This window comes from Sphaeramia orbicularis, chromosome 18, assembly GCF_902148855.1.
Source record: "Sphaeramia orbicularis chromosome 18, fSphaOr1.1, whole genome shotgun sequence".
Classification (NCBI taxonomy): domain Eukaryota; kingdom Metazoa; phylum Chordata; class Actinopteri; order Kurtiformes; family Apogonidae; genus Sphaeramia; species Sphaeramia orbicularis.
Genome location: NC_043974.1, coordinates 14,263,802 through 14,288,162, shown reverse-complemented (window position 1 = coordinate 14,288,162; position 24,361 = coordinate 14,263,802). Strand labels below are relative to the sequence as shown.

The 24,361-nt window shown below is 36.2% G+C and overlaps 1 protein-coding gene across 1 annotated transcript in view; it reads left to right on the top strand.

Annotated features, from left to right (window-relative positions):
- LOC115438981 (uncharacterized) overlaps positions 1–24,361 on the top strand; it is a 238,205-nt gene that overhangs the window by 190,498 nt on the left and 23,346 nt on the right. Inside the window, exons 10-27 of the mRNA XM_030162877.1 lie at positions 189–458; positions 4,280–4,528; positions 4,689–4,958; positions 8,774–9,022; positions 9,162–9,437; positions 9,653–9,922; positions 12,987–13,262; positions 13,381–13,683; positions 14,617–14,883; positions 16,346–16,609; positions 17,429–17,530; positions 17,651–17,666; positions 17,754–17,860; positions 20,068–20,118; positions 20,200–20,250; positions 20,344–20,412; positions 21,833–21,895; positions 23,358–23,389. Coding sequence (XP_030018737.1) covers positions 189–458; positions 4,280–4,528; positions 4,689–4,958; positions 8,774–9,022; positions 9,162–9,437; positions 9,653–9,922; positions 12,987–13,262; positions 13,381–13,683; positions 14,617–14,883; positions 16,346–16,609; positions 17,429–17,530; positions 17,651–17,666; positions 17,754–17,860; positions 20,068–20,118; positions 20,200–20,250; positions 20,344–20,412; positions 21,833–21,895; positions 23,358–23,389 — 3,185 coding nt within the window. The remainder of the gene's footprint in view (positions 1–188; positions 459–4,279; positions 4,529–4,688; positions 4,959–8,773; positions 9,023–9,161; positions 9,438–9,652; positions 9,923–12,986; positions 13,263–13,380; positions 13,684–14,616; positions 14,884–16,345; positions 16,610–17,428; positions 17,531–17,650; positions 17,667–17,753; positions 17,861–20,067; positions 20,119–20,199; positions 20,251–20,343; positions 20,413–21,832; positions 21,896–23,357; positions 23,390–24,361) is intronic.

The window sequence follows — 24,361 nt, the reverse complement described above, 5'->3', positions numbered from 1 at the left end:
TACTACAGTGAATACAGCAACTCAGTTGGTAAAAATAAAGCTCACTGTTTGCCAATATAATGTTCAGCACACCTGCAGATATAATGCATTATGTTTTTATGAATACAGATTATATCTAACACTGAGACCTAAGATTTAATGTAAATATTCTCTCCTTTTCATATGTGTGGTTTCTTCAACATGAACAGTGACACACAGGGTCGTTTTGACCCTTGATCCAAACTGGTCTGAGATATTTTATGGAGAGGCGTTCACACTCAGATGTGAGATCCAGGATGGAGGAAACACTGGGTGGACATATGAATGGACAAAGAACACAATAAACAGACCTACAACGACAAATGAATACAGAATTACTAGAGCTACTACAGCACACCGTGGATCCTACAGATGTAGAGGAAGAACAGACTCATCTGACACAACAGAGTGGAGTAATGTCATTGAACTAACAGTAGCAGGTAAGATGAAGCATCTGTTATTTATCAGACTGTTTACAACGCTTTAATCTGAGTGAATAAAACAACAGAGGAAACAGATTGAATAGAAGAAAACTGCTGTCATATCCATCACCTGTAACCAGATAAACCAGTAGGACAGTTCTGTTATAAGAACCCAGGTTAGGGTTAGGTTTCGGCTAACCCTAACCCTAACCATCCAGGTGCTGCAAAGGTATCTTTATATTCATTTTAGCAAAAATCTAATGGATTTCTACAACCTGTTTTAATTCCATCTTAATTTGTTATGTCTGTCATTAATTATGTCACGACATTTGCACATATAAGGTGAAGACTTCCAACGAACATTTCTCCAAGTTCGCCATAATTGTTTGTCAGCAGCAGCGGTTGTAGTAAAAACTGAAAATATGTCCAAACTTCGAGCCGATTACCTAAAATGTTCAGTTGTTTGTTCAACGGGACAGAGCAGCACAGCCAACAACCTGGAGGGGGTGGGGTCATTTGCATTTAAAGGGCCAGCACTCTGGTGTCATTACTCAGAAATAGGGTTGAAGATGGACCTGTGGAGCTGAATTAATGAAGAATTCAGACCCAAGCCCAAGACCCATTTACAGTTTATGTAGACCACAGGGAAATGTTTTCAAATGCATAATTCCATTTTAACCCTTTCATGCATGAATAATGATATCCTTACCCAATATATTTTTCCTGAGTGTTTTTATTTCTTTTTAGGCATGAAAAAAAACAATGCAATCAAGTTTTGTTTTTTTTTTTTGTTTTTTTAAGAAGTTAGAAAAATGGCCACTCCATGTATTTAATTTTTGAAGCAAAGAAACATGTATTTGAAACCTAATATCAGAAAGTGATATGGAAAACTACGCAGTAAAAAAATTCTTAATGCTGCTAATCAGATATTTTCTCACAATTTAACTCACTCTAATACTAGTTATTGTTCATTTCATGGAGATAATACACACAAAAAAAAAAACTGTTACAATCTAATAACAATTAACAATTGATTTACAGTAAAAAAAAAAATAAAAAAATAAATGTGTTACTGCAGGTCAGGTTTACCAAGGACAGTAAAGTTACAGTAATGCTATGAATGTATGGGATGATGCATAAGCATCCACTGTGTCGGCTGAAATGCAAATAAACCAACAAAACTCATGAATATACAAGAGAACAGCTGTAGAATAACTGTCCACTGTAGTGACCACTGTGCATGAAAGGGTTAAAAAAGCAAAATATCACTCTTTTTCTTAAATTCAAATTTTTATTTGATTTTGTAATGGAGAATTTACATGTTTTACATTCACATGCACATATAACATTTTACAATGTTGTTTTTTCGATATTTCTTTTCTTTTCAGAAAAGAACAAAATCTATCTGTACAATTGTTTTTCTGTGTATATCTCCAGTGTTTTCACTTCTTGATTTCTTTCCCCCTTTTTTTTAAACAACAAAACCTTGATAATAATAATAATAATACATATAGTAGCTAAACAACAGTGGGTGTCACAATCTGTTCCTTTTGAGTGTTCATAAAGTCCATCCATGCATCCATAGAATATCACTTCTTTTAAGTCTGCAGTTTTACCGATATTAAGCCTTTTACTACATGTTTTCTGTATTTGTTGGTCCACTGGGATCTATAAGTTATAACACACATGTGTAAATAATAAGTGGAAGCATAATATTGTTAAAATTGCATTTCATTTTTCTTAAGTTGTTCATGGTTGTTTACATTTGTTAAAGGATAATTACCTCCGCCAAGGAGATTATGTTTTTTCGGCGTTGGTTTGTCTGTCTGTGTGCAAGATAACTCAAAAAGTTATGGACGGATTTGGATGAAAATTTCAAGAAATGTTGATTCTGGCACAAGGAACAAATGATTAAATTTTGGTGGTGGTTGGGGATGGGTGTGTGTGTGTGTGTGTGGGGGGGGGGGGGGGGGGGGGACACTGATCTGCCTTGGTGGAGGTCTGCCTGCGCTCTCCGTGTGCTTCTAGTTTGTAGATGTTAACATTTTCATAATGTAATTGTACTTTTTTTCACTGTTTTTATTTTACTGGTCCGGCCCATTTGAGATCATATTAGGCTGAATGAACCTGAAGGAGGTTATGTTTTTGCCAGCGTTGGTTTGTCTGTCTGTCTGTCTGCCTGTGTGCAAAATAACTCAAAAAGTTATTGACGGATTTGGATGAAAATATCAGGAAATGTTGATACTGGCACAAGGAACAAATGATTACATTTTGGTGGGGGGGGGCACTGATCTGCCTTGGTGGAGGTCTGCGCTCTCCGAGTGCTTTTCTAGTTTAACATTAAATTGTACTCTGAGAACTACGGTGGCACTTCATATACAGAAACATTTGCACAATGCATAGTAAAAGAACACGCTGCATGTAAATCAACAAACGCCAGAGGAAAACACAGAAAAGCGCCGCAAATACGGAAATGCTCTGTAAGAAAAGAGAGCTGCAGAAACTAAAACAAATGCAAGAAGAAAACGCTGCATATTTACTCACACAACAGAAGTCCTCCAGGCCTCCATGAGCAGCGCTGAGTTTACACCCGAGGAGCAGACAACGCCGAGAAGAACAGTTTATTTTTAATCTATTTATTTTGAACTAAATCTTAATTGAAGCTATACATGCATACAAAACAAATATCAAAATGTCAAAAAGAAAAATCGTCCAAACAGATAAATTAGCACAATGCTTATAGACACTAAAAGAAAAAAAAAAAAAAAAGATTAATATATTAAAGATATAGAGAAAAAAAAATCCAGCAGAGTCAATTCAGTCCATTTTGAAGAGTTGTTTATAAATTATCAGGGGTTTTGTGCTTTTTTTGTTAAAGACAAATTCTAGTGAGTGGATCATAAAGAATTTAAAGTTTGGGAGTGTTTTGGCATATTTACTTCTGTGTATGTGGAATTTACCCAATAAAATTATCAGATTAACTATAAATTCAAGATTACGCATGTCGTTCAAAATATATAAGTACATTTTGAGATGTTATAACTATACTTTCATTATATTTAGATACAATAATGTTTTCAATTTTAGACCAAAAGTTAGAAGAATGCACACAATGAAAGAATAAGTGTAAAGTGGTTTCAGGGAGAAGAACAGTTTATGGTGGAAGGATTGAAGTGATGTTTGAGCACTGAGACGTAAAGGTGCGTATTTTCACCATTGTCTGCGTCTTTGGTTTAAACTCAGCTCTGCCCCTGGAGGCCTGGAGCACTTCTGTTGTGTGAGTGGATATGCAGCGTTTTCTTCTTGCATTTGTTTTAGTTTCTGCACCACTCTTTTCTTACAGTTTCATTAGTTGCAGTGCTTTTCTGTATTTGCAGCGTTTTCCTCTACCATTTGTTTTCTTATATGCAGTCTGTTCTTTTAATATGCAAGTCATTTCTGTGTATGAAACATGTTTGCTCCTGTCAGCCACCGCAGAGAACCAGAACAAAACATGTAATTGCATTTCTCTTTCCATTTAACAAATCACCCAGTTTAACCACCCTACCCTTTATTACACAAGTCAGTCTAATATGATATTATTGACAGATAATTCAGAGACCAATTAACCCGTTTAATGTCCATATCTTTGGTGGGGAGCCAGAGTACCCTGAGAGAAAACATATAAACTCTGTAAAGAAAGGCCTCAGTCTGTACAAAACATGTCAATCTATTCACCCAGTACACAGCTCAGTGTTTGTGTTAATCATGGAAATCACATAATCTCATGACTCTTCAAATATTTGAGACTTGCAGCCAAGTTTTCCTAACGTTGGTCATATTTTCTTTTGTATAAACAGACAGACCAAAGACCCAACTGAGCAGGTCCACAACATCCTTTAACCAGGAGAGTGTGACCCTGACCTGCTCTGTGAGGTCATCATCTGGATGGAAATACTACTGGTACAAAGACAAGAGCCTGTATAAACCCCAGAACCCACAACTTTTTTCTGATCATCCACACATAACTGTCTCACCTGGAGGAACCTATCAGTGCAGAGGAGGCAGAGGAGATCCAGTTTACTACAGTGAATACAGCAACTCAGTTGGTAAAAATAAAGCTCACTGTTTGTCAATATAATGTTCAGCACACCTGCAGATATAATGCATTATGTTTTTATGAATACAGATTATATCTAACACTGAGACCTAAGATTTAATGTAAATATTCTCTCCTTTTCATATGTGTGGTTTCTTCAACATGAACAGTGACACACAGGGTCGTTTTGACCCTTGATCCAAACTGGTCTGAGATATTTTATGGAGAGGCGTTCACACTCAGATGTGAGATCCAGGATGGAGGAAACACTGGGTGGACATATGAATGGACAAAGAACACAATAAACAGACCTACAACGACAAATGAATACAGAATTACTAGAGCTACTACAGCACACCGTGGATCCTACAGATGTAGAGGAAGAACAGACTCATCTGACACAACAGAGTGGAGTAATGTCATTGAACTAACAGTAGCAGGTAAGATGAAGCATCTGTTATTTATCAGACTGTTTACAACGCTTTAATCTGAGTGAATAAAACAACAGAGGAAACAGATTGAATAGAAGAAAACTGCTGTCATATCCATCACCTGTAACCAGATAAACCAGTAGGACAGTTCTGTTATAAGAACCCAGGTTAGGGTTAGGTTTCGGCTAACCCTAACCCTAACCATCCAGGTGCTGCAAAGGTATCTTTATATTCATTTTAGCAAAAATCTAATGGATTTCTACAACCTGTTTTAATTCCATCTTAATTTGTTATGTCTGTCATTAATTATGTCACGACATTTGCACATATAAGGTGAAGACTTCCAACGAACATTTCTCCAAGTTCGCCATAATTGTTTGTCAGCAGCAGCGGTTGTAGTAAAAACTGAAAATATGTCCAAACTTCGAGCCGATTACCTAAAATGTTCAGTTGTTTGTTCAACGGGACAGAGCAGCACAGCCAACAACCTGGAGGGGGTGGGGTCATTTGCATTTAAAGGGCCAGCACTCTGGTGTCATTACTCAGAAATAGGGTTGAAGATGGACCTGTGGAGCTGAATTAATGAAGAATTCAGACCCAAGCCCAAGACCCATTTACAGTTTATGTAGACCACAGGGAAATGTTTTCAAATGCATAATTCCATTTTAACCCTTTCATGCATGAATAATGATATCCTTACCCAATATATTTTTCCTGAGTGTTTTTATTTCTTTTTAGGCATGAAAAAAAACAATGCAATCAAGTTTTGTTTTTTTTTTTTGTTTTTTTAAGAAGTTAGAAAAATGGCCACTCCATGTATTTAATTTTTGAAGCAAAGAAACATGTATTTGAAACCTAATATCAGAAAGTGATATGGAAAACTACGCAGTAAAAAATTCTTAATGCTGCTAATCAGATATTTTCTCACAATTTAACTCACTCTAATACTAGTTATTGTTCATTTCATGGAGATAATACACACAAAAAAAAAAACTGTTACAATCTAATAACAATTAACAATTGATTTACAGTAAAAAAAAAATAAAAAAATAAATGTGTTACTGCAGGTCAGGTTTACCAAGGACAGTAAAGTTACAGTAATGCTATGAATGTATGGGATGATGCATAAGCATCCACTGTGTCGGCTGAAATGCAAATAAACCAACAAAACTCATGAATATACAAGAGAACAGCTGTAGAATAACTGTCCACTGTAGTGACCACTGTGCATGAAAGGGTTAAAAAAGCAAAATATCACTCTTTTTCTTAAATTCAAATTTTTATTTGATTTTGTAATGGAGAATTTACATGTTTTACATTCACATGCACATATAACATTTTACAATGTTGTTTTTTCGATATTTCTTTTCTTTTCAGAAAAGAACAAAATCTATCTGTACAATTGTTTTTCTGTGTATATCTCCAGTGTTTTCACTTCTTGATTTCTTTCCCCCTTTTTTTAAACAACAAAACCTTGATAATAATAATAATAATACATATAGTAGCTAAACAACAGTGGGTGTCACAATCTGTTCCTTTTGAGTGTTCATAAAGTCCATCCATGCATCCATAGAATATCACTTCTTTTAAGTCTGCAGTTTTACCGATATTAAGCCTTTTACTACATGTTTTCTGTATTTGTTGGTCCACTGGGATCTATAAGTTATAACACACATGTGTAAATAATAAGTGGAAGCATAATATTGTTAAAATTGCATTTCATTTTTCTTAAGTTGTTCATGGTTGTTTACATTTGTTAAAGGATAATTACCTCCGCCAAGGAGATTATGTTTGTGTCGGCGTTGGTTTGTCTGTCTGTGTGCAAGATAACTCAAAAAGTTATGGACGGATTTGGATGAAAATTTCAAGAAATGTTGATTCTGGCACAAGGAACAAATGATTAAATTTTGGTGGTGGTTGGGGATGGGTGTGTGTGTGTGTGTGTGTGTGGGGGGGGGGGGGGACACTGATCTGCCTTGGTGGAGGTCTGCCTGCGCTCTCCGTGTGCTTCTAGTTTGTAGATGTTAACATTTTCATAATGTAATTGTACTTTTTTTCACTGTTTTTATTTTACTGGTCCGGCCCATTTGAGATCATATTAGGCTGAATGAACCTGAAGGAGGTTATGTTTTTGCCAGCGTTGGTTTGTCTGTCTGTCTGTCTGCCTGTGTGCAAAATAACTCAAAAAGTTATTGACGGATTTGGATGAAAATATCAGGAAATGTTGATACTGGCACAAGGAACAAATGATTACATTTTGGTGGGGGGGGGCACTGATCTGCCTTGGTGGAGGTCTGCGCTCTCCGAGTGCTTTTCTAGTTTAACATTAAATTGTACTCTGAGAACTACGGTGGCACTTCATATACAGAAACATTTGCACAATGCATAGTAAAAGAACACGCTGCATGTAAATCAACAAACGCCAGAGGAAAACACAGAAAAGCGCCGCAAATACGGAAATGCTCTGTAAGAAAAGAGAGCTGCAGAAACTAAAACAAATGCAAGAAGAAAACGCTGCATATTTACTCACACAACAGAAGTCCTCCAGGCCTCCATGAGCAGCGCTGAGTTTACACCCGAGGAGCAGACAACGCCGAGAAGAACAGTTTATTTTTAATCTATCTATTTTGAACTAAATCTTAATTGAAGCTATACATGCATACAAAACAAATATCAAAATGTCAAAAAGAAAAATCGTCCAAACAGATAAATTAGCACAATGCTTATAGACACTAAAAGAAAAAAAAAAAAAAAGATTAATATATTAAAGATATAGAGAAAAAAAAATCCAGCAGAGTCAATTCAGTCCATTTTGAAGAGTTGTTTATAAATTATCAGGGGTTTTGTGCTTTTTTTTGTTAAAGACAAATTCTAGTGAGTGGATCATAAAGAATTTAAAGTTTGGGAGTGTTTTGGCATATTTACTTCTGTGTATGTGGAATTTACCCAATAAAATTATCAGATTAACTATAAATTCAAGATTACGCATGTCGTTCAAAATATATAAGTACATTTTGAGATGTTATAACTATACTTTCATTATATTTAGATACAATAATGTTTTCAATTTTAGACCAAAAGTTAGAAGAATGCACACAATGAAAGAATAAGTGTAAAGTGGTTTCAGGGAGAAGAACAGTTTATGGTGGAAGGATTGAAGTGATGTTTGAGCACCGAGACGTAAAGGTGCGTATTTTCACCATTGTCTGCGTCTTTGGTTTAAACTCAGCTCTGCCCCTGGAGGCCTGGAGCACTTCTGTTGTGTGAGTGGATATGCAGCGTTTTCTTCTTGCATTTGTTTTAGTTTCTGCACCACTCTTTTCTTACAGTTTCATTAGTTGCAGTGCTTTTCTGTATTTGCAGCGTTTTCCTCTACCATTTGTTTTCTTATATGCAGTCTGTTCTTTAATATGCAAGTCATTTCTGTGTATGAAACATGTTTGCTCCTGTCAGCCACCGCAGAGAACCAGAACAAAACATGTAATTGCATTTCTCTTTCCATTTAACAAATCACCCAGTTTAACCACCCTACCCTTTATTACACAAGTCAGTCTAATATGATATTATTGACAGATAATTCAGAGACCAATTAACCCGTTTAATGTCCATATCTTTGGTGGGGAGCCAGAGTACCCTGAGAGAAAACATATAAACTCTGTAAAGAAAGGCCTCAGTCTGTACAAAACATGTCAATCTATTCACCCAGTACACAGCTCAGTGTTTGTGTTAATCATGGAAATCACATAATCTCATGACTCTTCAAATATTTGAGACTTGCAGCCAAGTTTTCCTAACGTTGGTCATATTTTCTTTTGTATAAACAGACAGACCAAAGACCCAACTGAGCAGGTCCACAACATCCTTTAACCAGGAGAGTGTGACCCTGACCTGCTCTGTGAGGTCATCATCTGGATGGAAATACTACTGGTACAAAGACAAGAGCCTGTATAAACCCCAGAACCCACAACTTTTTTCTGATCATCCACACATAACTGTCTCACCTGGAGGAACCTATCAGTGCAGAGGAGGCAGAGGAGATCCAGTTTACTACAGCGACTACAGCAACTCAGTTGGTAAAAATAAAAGTCTGATATTAAATATAAATGACAATGAAACACACTGTGTGTGGGTTCATGTGGAGTAAATTTAACAATGATTAAATGTGATGTTTTATTTATTCTTTTTTGTTTGTTTTTTTCATTTGTTCAACAGTGACAAACATACCTGTAGTGACGCTGAAATCCAGCTGGTCTGAGATATTTCATTCAGAGACGGTCACTCTCAGATGTGAGATCACAGATGGAGGGGACACTGAGTGGGTTTATGAATGGTCAACATCAGGCCCAGAACTACCTCAGGAACAAAGTGAATATCTGACCATCAGAGTTAATTTTTACACCAGTAGACAGTACTACTGTAAGGGTAAACACAAAGAGGATAAGAATATGGAAACAGAATGGAGCAACTCCATGTCTCTGAATCCATCATGTAAGTCTGACTTAAAATAATGTAATAATATTTATAAATATGAATATAAAGTCCTCCTTTCACTGTGTATGAACACAGTTATCTCTCCTTTATGTGAAGCACCTTGAAACATGTTATTTTAAAAAGTGCTATATAAATAAAGCTTTACTTACTTACTTACTTACTTATTGTGACTGGTTATAAATGAGTAATTTCTGTTTTCACAAACTGAACAGTACCAAAACCACAGGCCCACCTGACCTCTGACACAACATCCATTCAACAAGGCAGCAGTGTGACCCTGACCTGCTCTGTGAGGTCATCATCTGGATGGAAATACTACTGGTACAAAGACAACACCTTATATAAACCCCACACCACACAAGACTTTTCTGATAATCCACAAATAAGTGTCTCAGTGGGTGGAAGCTACCGGTGCAGAGGAGGCCGAGGAAACCCAGTTTACTACACATACAACAGCAACACAGTCAGTATCAGCACCATCGGTGAGTCTGTCAATACAATATGGACATGTTTTGTGTGTTCTTAATGGTTTTAAGGAGACATTGTAATTGATGGTATTAATCATTTTCTCATGTTACATTGTGATAACATCAAGGTGCACATATTAGTCATTAATTCATTGTTTATTAACATACATGGCAGCTGCCACAATGCAACATGATCTGATATCACAGCAACAGGAGGCAACAAGACTGAGTTTAACAGAGTTAAAGGTAGGGTAGGGGATCCAGGAAAAATGGTTTGAGCCAGCTACATTTAGAAAAAAAACACAACTCAAAAGTCCAAACCCCTTTCTTCAGACCCCCCCCGAAGCCACACCTCCAGTGTACTGGATTATACTCACTGAGGGGGGAGGGACAAATGGCAGTTGAGTTTGATAGACATATCACCATTCAATCATTTTGATGGGTCAGTTAAAAAGATTGGGTGGAGTTTTTTTCAGTCCTGTGCATTCCACAGGTGACTACATTTTTTTTAATTTTTGTGTTAGAGCATTTAATTAATTGGTTGCAAATGAGATGTGAAGGGGATTTTAAGCAATATAGTAAGAAATGCTCCGTAAAACATCTACCCTACCTTTAATTCAGAGTTATCTGCACACAATATTCAGGACTTGCTCTTATGGAATAATAATTATTTCTTATGCTAATGTACAAGGCTCATAGAAAGCACAAAGAAAACAACAAATCTTTCTTTTTCCATCTAAAACCCTGAACTTTAAACTCAAATGTCAGTACAACTATATACATATAAACCAACAAGACAAAATTATTATGATAATTAATAGAGCCCAACCGATTAATCGGCCGGCCGATTTACTGGGCCGATTATAGCGTTTCGCCGATTAATCAACATCAGCCAATATGTAGCCGATGTATTAATTTTTTTGCTGCGCAGAGATTCTGTTGCTCGCTGCTCCTGTGTGTGTGCTGCCCAGAGAGTTAGAGAAACACTAAAGCGAGTTAGTTTGACTTTCACTCCTGCTCGGACAATGACGCTATCACCCCCACACACACAATCACATTATCACAGAGCTGCCCCCCCCCCCCCCCCCCCCGACCTGACCTCCCCCCACTGGTGAAAATCACGGACTGCTACCGTGTGCTCTGACGAGAATAGACCACTAAAGCACCCCCCACCCCCCCACCCCTCCGAAAATCACAGACCCCCCCTGTCTTATGAAGTATTCACCTCCACACACACACCCATGTCCATGCGCTTCCTGTCTACCTCACAATTTCACGCCTGGGTATTAATAGTGTAGGGGAGACCGGGGACAGTTGTAACACGGGTCAGTTGTAACTCTTGCTATTGCTCCAATCAGGAACAACTTAGGACTCACCTAATTCACTCTGCACATGCTCAGTTTAGTCCTTAGTCCACATGGGAGTTGTAGTGCCATGAGGCAGACACATCCAAATTTGTGAGTGAAAACATAATTGTGTGGTCAGTCATATTTTTTGCTGTAATTATTTTTTTGATTGCATAGTTTGCATTTGAAAGTTGTGTAAATTATCTGTGTGAGATAAACAAAGATTTATGCAACTGTTAATCCACCTGTCCACAATTATCTAATATAAGATTATTATATCCCATGTAAAACAGTGTTCTTATTTCATATATTGGCCAATATATCGGTTATTGGCCAATATCGGATATCGGCCACTATATTGGATATCGGCTTTTTTTTAGCCCCCAATATCAGTATCGGTATCAGCTTCAAAAATCCCATATCGGTCAGGCTCTAATAATTAATATAATTTAGTGACAGAGATCGTTCTCCCCTCACTCAGTTTTTGTCCCTTCATTGGGTGACGATTGAGAGATCGTGTGTGTGTGTTTTACTGGTCTTGTGTTGTCTATTGTGTGTGTTTATGTTTTAGTCAGTGTGTGCGCACAGAGCCAGCTGCTCTGCAGGAGCACAGACATGGTGCTCAGCCCGAGAGCACATCAAAAAATCTGCTACAGTGAAATTCCGATAGAGAGAATTGCGGTATTAAACAGAAACCCCGACAGGTGCAGCAGTGACCAAGGAGGGTCGTTTGTTTCCCTGCAGCTCAGAAATGGATGACAGACAGTGAGCTGCTGTTTGAGCGAATGAAGCGCTTAGGAAATGCAAAACGATGACAACCAATCACTGACGGAATAGGGCGGGCTGTAGGCTGCCCACCCAATCGCAAATCAGACCCAATAATATTAATGTAGTCTGTTATATTTTTCTTTTGGATAAACGTTTTCCCTTAACTTCCGATTGGGTGGGCAAGACAGACATTTGGGTGGGCTGAGCCCACCCCTGCCCATGCCTACCGCCAGCCTTGATGTTAGTATAATTCATGTACCTTTGCTATCTGCAGGAAATAATTAGGAGCTTATAGTTGAGAAACCATTAGCTAATGGCATCCTAGTTGTAGAGTATGGTCTCACAGAAAAGAGGCATTTAGAGTTTTATAATGACTAATACATTAATAAGCAACTAGTTAAAAGTGAATGTGTGTTTGTTCATTTAACCCTTTATAGGGCACTCTCAGAAATCCTCTGAAATTGAACATTTCAACCTTAGTGTGTTATTGGAGGACATAACAACACTTTATTACTTTTGTGAAAATTTTCACATTTTTTTTATTGTTATGTAGAAAATCAAAATTACTTGGTTCCTTACCCATAAGAGGCAAAAAAAAATAAAAATAACAAGAAGTAAATATAAAAAATACAAGAAAAGGAACATGTATTTTAGAACATTAGACCAACATCAGTGCTGATCCAGACCCCTGTCCACATCCACATTCTCCCTTTGAACATCATTCTTTACATTAGTACCATTACTTCATGGTACCTAACAAAGCAGGTACACCCAATGTTCATGCAGAGGTGGACCTTACAGACCCTGTAGACCACATTGGACGTGAGATTGTTGACTCACTGTCCTCACTGTAACTGTTTGTGTCACTATCTTGTAATGTATACAAAAATAACCAAAAATAGTCACTTGCCCGATAAAGGGTAAAAGTGTGTGTATTCTTATTGGTAACTGTTGTGTATTTTTAGTCTCAAATGGGACCATTGTGACTCTGGATCCAAACTGGTCTGAGATATACACAGGAGAGAAGATCACCCTCAGATGTGAAATCCACAGAGGAGACACAGAGTGGGAGTATGAATGGAGAAAATCTGACTCAGCCCTGTCTGAAACAGAATCTGAAATCAGAATAACTAAAGCTCATTCACGCCTTACTGGAGACTACAGCTGCAGAGGAAAAATGAAACAGTCACAGGATCATTCAACAAACTGGAGCGACAAAGTCACACTGACGGTATCAGTTGGTAAGATTCAGCACACATTAGTAATAAACAATTAAAATATATTCAGTAAACACAATAATCCAATAGTTCATGCATCCTATCAGATGGAGTGTCACTGATGTGTTCATTCCTCTCACAGGTAAACCCAGTTCTGTCCTCACTGTGTCTCCATCATGGCTGAGTCCTGGAGCCTCAGTAACTCTGAAGTGTCATGTTAAACCTCCATCTGCAGGATGGAGGTTTTATTGGTATAAGGCTGTTCCTCAGTTATCAGATGAACCGTACAGGTATGAGCTGTTACCTGACAGCAGTGAAGGGACTGAACAGGAGGTTTTCACCATCCATGGACAAAAAAACACCACAGGTTATGTGTGTAGAGCTGGAAGAGGAGATCCACAGTTTTACTCTGAGTACAGTCGACCTAAGTTTACCTGGTGTGGAGGTGAGTTTGATTATTGTTTCAGATACCAGGTCTCATTAGTATGAATGTGTCAGTGGATGATAATGAAGATGAGGGTGAAGAGAAAGAGCTGTTTTTTCAACCACTGTAGTGAATGTTTATGTAGTTGTATAAATTTCAACAGTTCAGACTGAGACGACCTATGGCAGTGACCCATTTCAGAACTGAAAAGCTCACATTCCATGAAATTTGTACTGTTCACACTGTCATGGTGTGAGTCAGACATGAGCAAAAATCAGCTTTGGGCAGTTTTAGTTTAGTTTTAGTCACAGTATTGCTTTTGATTTCCCACTTGTTGGATGATAAATTAAATCCCAGCATTCATTTCCTTTCCTTTTTCTTTCCACACTTCTCAAGATGTAATGAGTAAACCCCTTTATCTTAAAGGACAGGCTTGATGCATGAGGTAAATTTAACCGGCACGCCAAGAAAATGTCAGCGAGCAGGAAACCAACAGGACAAACAAAGACAGACAAGAGTTCATATTCTAAGGGTTTAAAACTTAGGCTAGAAAGAAAAGAGAAATGACTTTTTGAGGCACATGTGTTTTCCACTCAATCTCACTCACTGACTGCTGCTTATTTACTCGAGCTGATCAACCAGAATCAACAATGGTACATCACGTACCTCTGCCCCCATAGGTTCCACCCACATGCATAATTCATGTAATTAAAAGGTCCAGTGTGGTGCATTTAAAGTGATTTTTTTTTTTTTTACGTAAATCTCTTGCTTTTAAGAAAAACACAAAGCACAATTAATACTGTAAGCATGATCAGTACATGTTCACTTTAACTTTGTATTTTTATCAGTATTTTACCCTCTTTTCACAGATAATACTCAGGCTAAACATTAGACAAAGGATGTAACTGTAGCTTCAGTGTTCTTAGTGTGTGTGATTATGTCTTGTTTTTTCAGATATGGACTCATCAGTGTCTCTCAGAGTGAGTCCCAACAGAAGTCAACATTTCACCTCTGAGTCTATCTCACTGAGCTGTGAGACCAACTCTGATAAATGGAGAGTGAAACGGTTCTATGAGAACTGTTCCTCAAATTGTAATTATTACAGCTGGAGGACTGATACATCTCCGTGCATCATCTACTGGACAGTGTACAATCGTGCAGTGTTCTGGTGTGAGTCTGGATCAGGAGAGTTTAGCAACGCAGTTAACATCTCTACTCATGGTACATTTTCATTCCGTTTTCCTATTATGTCCATTTTCTTTAACTGCAGCTGCAAGATATTTATTCACCACAATAGTGATGTTTAAGGCATCGGTCCTTCATCAGACATGGGACAGGTCATGACACACAACTGGTTATATAGGATACTAATTACAATCACATGAGAGGTAATGCAAATTATCTCACGTTAACAGTAACTTTTAAATAGACGTAAGTGTCTTTAAATTCTTATTAATTCATGCAATAATTAAGTTTCTTTAAATTAATATAAATACAATGATCAAGTTACTTTACGTTCATGTAAATTCATACAAATACAGTGATCAAGTTACTTAAAATTGAGATAATTTGAGATAATTTGCATTACCTGTCATGTGACATGTGACAATTAGTGAGACCTTATCTTATTTTTTTATCCACTTTTTTTGGGATCCTGCACACCTTTTAACAGTTGGATGTGCGTGTCATCACCTTTTTTCATAGAAAACAGAAATACTACATAGAACCCATTTAACAGTCAATGCCACCACTCGGAATATAGTAAAGTTTAATAAATGGGTACCATATAACACACTTTCTCACAAACATATTCGTATTCTTTGTTTTAAAATCTGAAAACACCCCATTTTTTATTAATAAAACCTTAATATTAAGTATTTTCTTTACTATTATCAGTGATTTGTAATTAGATTTTTCTGACAATCATTACAGTGAAGTACTCTGCAGGTTGCAGTAGATTAATGAAACTGTTAAAGCCTCTAAACGTCATATGTAGTCATATACGGTAAATTGTCCAGTCGGGCAACACGGTGGTGCAGTGGTTAGCACTGTTGCCTCTCAGCAAGAAGGTTTTGGATTCGATTCCAACACCAACCAACAAGGGTGGACTGTTCTGTTTGGAGTTTGTGTGGGTTCTCTCCTGGTACTCTGGCTTCCCCCCACCATCCAACGACATGCAATAATAGGTTAATGGGTTCTTCTAAATTGTAAGAGTGTTGGTTGTTCATCTCTATATGTCAGCTCTGTGATGAACTGGCGACATATCCAGGGTGAACCCTGCCTTTGCCCAGTGATTGCTGGGATAGGCGGCACCCCCACGACCCTCTCTAGGATAAGGCGGTTCAGAGGATGAAATTGTCTGGTTTTTACCCCTCAGCCATCCCCCCCTGTGGTATTGTCGTACCCTGTGGTGTCCAACAGTGTCACCGCCATCATTTAGGTGCAATTTGGGAAACTCTTGGACGAGTTCATTGGCCATCAACCTAGACCTTCAATTTCAAGATCAAATTGAGGTTGACATGTCAAATATGGATGCCAATGTTGACCTGCATTTTTTTAGTCTTTCGGGGTCAGTGCATGGTCGTAGGGAATTGTGAGGGTCAGAAGTGGCCAAAGAGTCCTTGCAACATTCAGTGTTGGTTTTATTTGTGTTACACTTACACTGTATCTGACTGTTCCACAGATGATATTATCTTAGAGAGCCCTGTGCATCCTGTGACTGAAGGACAACCTCTGACTCTCAGCTGTAGACGGAGGACAGACGGTATTCTGTCTGATGTCAGTTTCTACAAAAATGGAAAACTAATCCAGAATGGAACCAGTGGACAACTCAATATCTCTGCAGTGTCTAAGTCAGATGAAGGTTTTTATCAGTGTGAAAGAAAAGAGGTACTGAGCCGAAGAGTACAGGTTTGGATGTCACCAGAGAGCTGGGTGTCTGTAAAATGTAAGTTTAAACTTAATATTTTTTTTCCTGTCTTTCTACAATTTTCTAAAGTAAAGCCTGAAATAAAACAACAAACATCATGAGTAGGATTGGATTCAGTTGATAGTTTATGATGTAGAACTGAAATTAGAGATTTAATTAAAGAAACCTAAAAATCAGATAATTAAATTAAGCAGTTAAAAGTAGATAAGTCTGCTTTAGCAATGGGAGATTTATTTGCATGGCTTTATTTCTTACTCCACCCTCGAAGGGGAGGCAAGGGATATTGTTTTTGTGTTGGTTTATTTGTTTGTTTGTTTGTTTGTTTAACACTCTAGCAACAAAAACTATTGGTTGAATTCATACCAAACTGGGTTTTTTTTGCATTCACCTATGGCTGAAATTTCAGATGTCTGTAGCAGCAAAACTACTGGTTGAATCCATACCAAATTGGGTTGATAAATTGCCAGTGACCCAGAATAGATGTGATTACATTTTGGGAAAAGTAGGTCAAATTTCAAATTTTTATGAATTTTTAATATCTTTATTTTTCTCCCATTTACTTATAATGGGCAAAATTTCAAATGTCTATAAAAACATCAATTTATTTCAATTTACTTCAAACTTGGCACATATATAGAGGCTATTGATATTCTGACCTCACCACATGCATAGACATGATGACATCAGCTGGATCGATGCCAAAATAAGCTACAATACATGTGAGGGGCGGGGTTTGTTGTACCTGACACCACTTATTTCTACGGGTTTCTCTGGAAAATCAGTTTGAAAGTCTGTCGTATGATTGATATTAATATTAACAAAGATGATTTATTACAGCTGGGTCCGTGGTTGAAAGCCCTCCCTTTCCTGTGTGGTTTGTCATTGGACCAATTTGTGGAATTTTATTGATAATCCTTCTGTTCCTGTTGTGTCGCTACAGTAAGTTAAACAGTGAAAGCTTTTCCTTATCATATTCTATTAATCACACTTAAACACCTTTATGTTAAATGTGTGTTCTTAATATGATCCTGTGGTAGTAACAGAGTGTCTTTTCCACAGATTCATACTGTATCAGGTCAGTAAGGAATTCTCCTCCTCCATCTTTTCCATGTCAGTAATACAGTATAATATGAGTACTCTCTTAACCTGACTGTATTTTCAGATGGTTTAGGTGTCCTCACTCTCCAAAAAGCAGTCAGAGCTCTGCTGCAGACCACATGATGAACCAGACTGAGGCTCAACATGACCCTAGCCCTTCTCCTCTTCATGGTCAGAACATTTAATTATTTTACTCCAACATTTCAGGTTCTATGCTGCTTATTTTTAACCCTTAACCCTATAATGCCAAACGTATCATATTTGATACATGAGTTTTGAAGCCTTCTGTATGATCAGTGGGATTTTTTTTTTTTTTATTGAAAAACCTGATGTATACAATTAGATACATGCAACACACAGATAATCCACCAGGGGGGAGGAATTTGTTCACCAGAGGCCTTTCCAGTGACACTACAAGACTGTCATTAACCCATAAGGACCCAGTGAGACTTTTGTGTCAGTTCCCAAATGAATTTTTCTCTCTATTTAACCTATCCTGAGTTTATTACATTAAGATTCTCTGAATTTTGCTTTTTTTCAGTGAGAATCATCTGTTTTTTCATGTTTAATCAACTGATCATGTAGGTGTTCATAAAAGCTCAGAGTAAGATGAAAAGTGATTGTATCAAAACAAAAACAAAAAAAACAGAAGAAAAAGTGACTTTTTTCAGTAAAATCTATCATTAAATGAATATAAATCCAGTGTGTCCATCCACTGTCATTGATCCAACTCCATGGGTTTTACTGATGAATCAATATTGTAGAAGATGACTGTGTTTCTGTGTTCACTATGGAGCCTCTGAACGTCCAAATGGGTCATATCTGATGACCATGAAAAGATGACAAACTGTATTTTACACCAATTATTTACTTGGATTGATAGGATTAGTGAATCAACAGGTATTAAACATTTTAGATCAGAGGGTGGTTTCGGTCTTTATGGGTTAACGAGGAAGGAGGCAGAACTTTGCCAATTTTGAAAAGGAATTACCAATTTTTAGACAAGTTTGTGTTGTGTTATGTTTTTATTTGTTCAAAAACACTAATGTTTGAGCATTGACACCCGATGTATCAAATATGATACAAAATTGAAAGTCATACATGGAAATTGATATATGAAAAAAGAATGTTTTGGTTGTTCAGAAGGACAAGTAAAGGCTCCAGTTTCAAAGAAATGAAATTTTCTGTCAGTGATTTAATGGTTCAGACTTTACAGGTTTAAAGAACTAAACAGCCCATGGCAAAAAAAAAAAAAAAGTATCTTGTAAAAATGTTTATTCACTTTTGAACCACTAATCCTCTCAGTACATTTAAATAATTCAGGTAAAATGCAGTTTCTCAGCTTTTCTACTGCATCAAATGAGTCTTTTTTGGACGTTCAGAGGCTCCGCAGTGAACATGGAAACACTGTCATCTTCTACAGCATTTATTCATGAATGAAATGATTAATGTTCAGTTAGTGATATATTTTGCTGAAAAAGTCACTTTTTCTTCAGTTTTCTGTTCTGATATACAGCGTTCTGGCGAGGTCTTAAAAAGTCTTGAATTTACAAATCTGCGTTTAATACCTAAAAAAGTCTTTAAAAGGTATTAAATTTGATATGGTAGGTCTTAAGTCATGTTGCCATAAACTTGTTGGCTGTGTTGTGTTTAAATGTGTCTGTTAAATGTCCAAACTGGAAATAAAGTAATGTCAGTCGACTCAGTTCCACCCGTTTCAACCCGACAATTTATGCTGAAATTAGGAACCAGTTATCAATAACTTTGCAGCCACCAGTGAGAAATGACTCAGAACGGTGGGAATCAAGGCACTGGAGTAAATAAAAACATTTTCCTAAATTCTAGGAGTCAAGAATTTTGAGCAGTACTGCCATAAAATAGGCATTAACTTCTGTTCTATGTAGTTTCAAAAAGGTCTTAAAAAGTCTTAGATTTAACTTGTAGAAACCTGTAGGAACCCTGTAAATAATTTTAAGAGTTCTTATGGAAATCACCACAGTTAGTCAATTAAATATAGGAAAAAACCTGATTTTCAGTGAAAAATGCAAAATACAGTGGATAATATTATGCTATGTAGTGATACGTGACATAAGAAAGGTTAAATGTAGAGACAAAATAATTCAGAAGTCGCCACAAAAATTGTTATAGGTCCTTAAGCGTTCAAAAAACTCCTCTTACCATATATTTTCACTAATAATCAATGGTTTAACACACTTTTATAAGTATTCCAAATCAGTTCTTGATGCTTTTCACATGTTTTACAGAATAATTCACCAAACCAATGTTAAAACAGCTTAGAAAAAAGCATTTAACATTTGTCTGTATGTAATGACATGCAGCTCATGAGGTTTTCACCTGTGCTTTTCACTTTTCTGCAGCTGATGCTTTTCTGTACGACTCCATCAAAGACAACGGAGACTCTGGGAGCGGTACAGAGTATCATACTTTAAAATGTTCATTATTGCTGGAACACGGAACATCTATTAAAAATAAAAATGTATGTATTTCAGGGGGACCTTCAGATGTCACATATTCTTCAATTGAACTTAAAAACATGAAGGGTGAGTCCTTAACTGTAACCAGAACTGCTGTCAAATCAAACATTCATCTATATCAACTAAATGCACGGTTTTAACCTGTTTGATCATTTCAAGGAGCCAAAAAACAGAAACCAGGAGAGGAGTGTACTGTTTACTCAGCGGTGAAGCCAAAACCAGCTGCAGGTAAAACTATCCTTGTGCATTTTCTGAATATGAATAAGAATGAATGAATAAGAATGAATGAATGTGAATATGAATATGAATGAATAGGGCTGTGTATTGGCAAGAATCTGGCAATACGATACAAATCACAATACTAGAATGACGATGCAATATATCATGATATATCAGGATACTGTTAAAAAGGCAATTTTTTTTTGTTTCTTTTTTTTTTTAAATGATTATTTCTTAGAAGAATTGAATTACACCACACATATGTACAAATACTAAACACATTTTTATTTGATCCCAACAGGATCTAATGCTATATCACAAAATGTTCCTGTGTTCAAACTTAAATTATGTTTTACAGACATTACAGTTTAAGATCCTGCTCAAATGTTCATATTCTATTAGTTCAGAACATTATTTTTGTCCCAACGAAGGAACTACCATCTGCCTCAGACAGTAAAAAGTGCTTTTAGGATGCTTCAAATAAACATTATTTAATTAAACAGTGTTAAATAATAATAATAAATAAGATATTAACAATAAAGAAAAAAACAAAAACAAAAATGAACCTCCACCATATCTGCATTTGAATAAATACCTAAAATATTGATACAGTACTTAATATTGATACAGTATTGTGAAAGGAAATATCGTAATATATTGCAGAACAGTGAATGTGAATATGAATGACTGTGAATATGAATGTAAATGTGAATGCAGGGTTCCCAGGTGTTCTTAAAAAGTCTTGAATTTTCAAATCTGCTTTTAATATTTTAAAGGGGTCATATTTTGCTAAACCCACTTTTATTAGTCTTTGGTTCATTTATTTTTGTATTTTTGGATCATAATATTTCATAAAAGTTGAATTTGAACCCTCCAGGTGCTGCAAAACTATCTTTATATTCATTTTGGCAAAAATTGAGTGGATTTCTACAACCTGTTTTAATTCCTGCTTAATATGTTACGTCTATAACTAGTTAAGTCACGACATTTGCACATATAAGGTCAAGACTTCTGACAAACATTTTTCTGAGTACGACATAACTGTTTGTCAGCAGCAGCAGTTGTAGTAAAAACTGAAAATATGTCCAAACTTCGAGTCGATTACCTAAAATGTTCAGCTGTTGGTTGAACGGGACAGAGCAGCACAGCAAATACAACCTGGAGGGGGTGGGGCCTGAAGTGGCTCATTTGCATTTAAAGGGCCAGTGCTCAAAATGACCTTTCTGGTGTCATTACTCAGAAATAGTGTTGAAGATGGACCTGTGGAGTTGAATTAATGAAGAATTCGGACCCAAACATAGCATTTACAGTTTATGTAGACCACAGGGAAATGTTTGAAAATGCATAATTTCATTTTTTTAAAAAAGCCAAATATCACTGTGTGGGTGGGTATGTTGCATTTAATTATCCTTATTGTGTCTGTTCATAGATGATAATGTGGTGTACACCCAGGTCCACGCCCACGGTAAAGGAAAAGCCAAAAGAAAGAAAGGTAAGAAAGGTCTATATCACAGGTGTCAAACATGCAGCCCGGGGGCCAAATCTGGCCCACCAAAGGGTCCAATCTGGCCCCTGGGATGAATTTGTGAAATGCAAAAATTACAGTAAGATATTAACAATCCTTTTAGTTCAGGTTCCACATTCAGACCAATTCAGTCTCAAGTGGGCAGGAGCAGTAAAATACTATCATAATAACATATAAATAATGACAACTCCAATTTTTTTCTCTTTGTAAATGTAAATATTTTCATGTATTTACACGAAAACAAAGTATAATTTCACAAAAAATGTGAACAACCTGAACAAATATGAACAACCTGAAATGTTTTAAGAGAAGTAAGTACAATTTTAACAATATTCTGCCTGTATTACAATGTTTTGTGTATTTGTAGATCCACTGTGAACTGTAAGTTTTAATGTACATGTGTAAATGATAAACTGAGGCAGAATATTGTTAAAATTACACTTTTTTTTCCAGTTTGTTCATGTTATTCACATTGTTTGAAAGGATAGTTTGTAGATGTAAACCTTTTCATAATGTAAATTTACTTTTTTCACTGTAAAACATAGAGAAAAGTTTGGAGTTGACATTCTTTATATATTATTATGTTATTATTTTACTGGTCCAGCCCACTTCAGATCAAATTTAACAGAATGTGGCCCCTGAACTAAAATGAGTTTGACGCCCCTGGTCTATATCATCCAACCTTTTATGGATACAGTAAGTAGTCGCTTTTCCATTGGACATCTGCGCAAAACTTTACTGATATTTACTACATGTTGAAAAAACAGAAGTGCGTAATGTCAGTTTTTCCATTAAATCACAAATGTGATGATTTGTTTATTTATTATCGCGAGATGACACAAGAAGTCATTCCATAAATATGACAACAAATGTAAATAGGGTGTTGATTTACAGATATATTCATTATTATTATATATTACCCCTCTATCTCGTACTAAATGAAAAAATGATTGGTTTTCCTGGTGTCCACACATACCGTGACATGTTTCTTCTTCTTCTTCGCTTGTTGTAATGTACGTCAGTATACGTTTTTTTTTTTATTCACCTGACTCTAGTTGCGAAAAAAGGTCTTTCCATTGCAGTTTTGCATGATATATCATTAACTACACCCAAAAAAACCACCTCTTGCCAGTGCAAAAACTTTTAATCAAAAAATGAGACTTTAGGTAAAATTATTGTTTTTCCATTCAGTAAATTTTTATGCACAAGTTACATTTGCGCAATTTGAGGGTCAACGGAAAAGTGACTTGTGATGTTACTAATGACAAACACAGTTTAATGTTTAATGTGTGTTTTCATGCTTTAAAATGTATCTGCAGACGACTTCAGCTCTTTTGTATTTTAATGGTTTTACATTATTTACATTACACATTACATTACAGTCACTGTGAACTCTCATTTCTGACATTTTTTTTTTTCTTTTTTTAAGGAAAAGCATCTCCTGGAGCTCCAGAGGAAACCGTATACTCAGCGGTCAAATAAGCTACACGGCTAATGGTAGAAGTGAAAAATGATAATGCAGTATAAAGCTCTTTACGAGTGATTTTATCTAAATCTTTGCAGCTTTGCGCACTTTAAGGCTATGTATAGTTTATTTAATGTCTGATTATTTTAAAGATAACTATTGGTTGGATTTATTCATCTGTTGTGTATTTCTTGAAGTATGGTTCATTCAGTGTTGTTGTATTATATACTGTATTTTTTTCTTGTCACTTCATTTAAAAAGCTACATGGACAAATTTAATAGCAATGTTTAATATATAAAATATTCTAAAAAGCAGTAGAACTTGCAGTATTTAAAGGATAGTACACAGTTTTAAGTTGGCATTTCTTAGTGCTTTTGATACGAAATAATGATCATTAATAGCTCTGGTCTACAATTTTTTAGAAATGATTTGCTTCAGACATTAAATGTGCTAAATGTTATGTATTTTAATAAGATTAATTGGAAAATAAATGACAAAAGTGCCGGTTTGCTGATGTTTTCAAGGTATATGATTAAGTGTTATTACACATATATATTGGTTTATGTACATTTATATAATAGTTTTATAAATCTTCCACTAAATAGAACCTGTAAAGTGAATGTATTCTAATGTGCAGATAGTGTTTTGAAGTAGCTCTTGTAGCTCTGAGACAAATATTCCTTTTGAGTCAAACCCATTCTCTCGTTAATTCTTGAATTTCACATTTTGACCCAAGGCTGTATCTTGGAAAGTTCAGCCAACCAGCATTTTTGACTTGATTTTTCTTTATCAGTGACTCTCATGTGTAGTTGCTTTTTATATGTGATAATCTACCACCAGAACATCTGGTTGTATTATTGTATTATATTGTACTATTTTCTCTGTCTTTTTTTTCAATTTGTATGTTTTAGTTTGTACATCAGCAGACCAAGTACTCTATGTATTTTTTTTTTTTTTTTTTTACCAT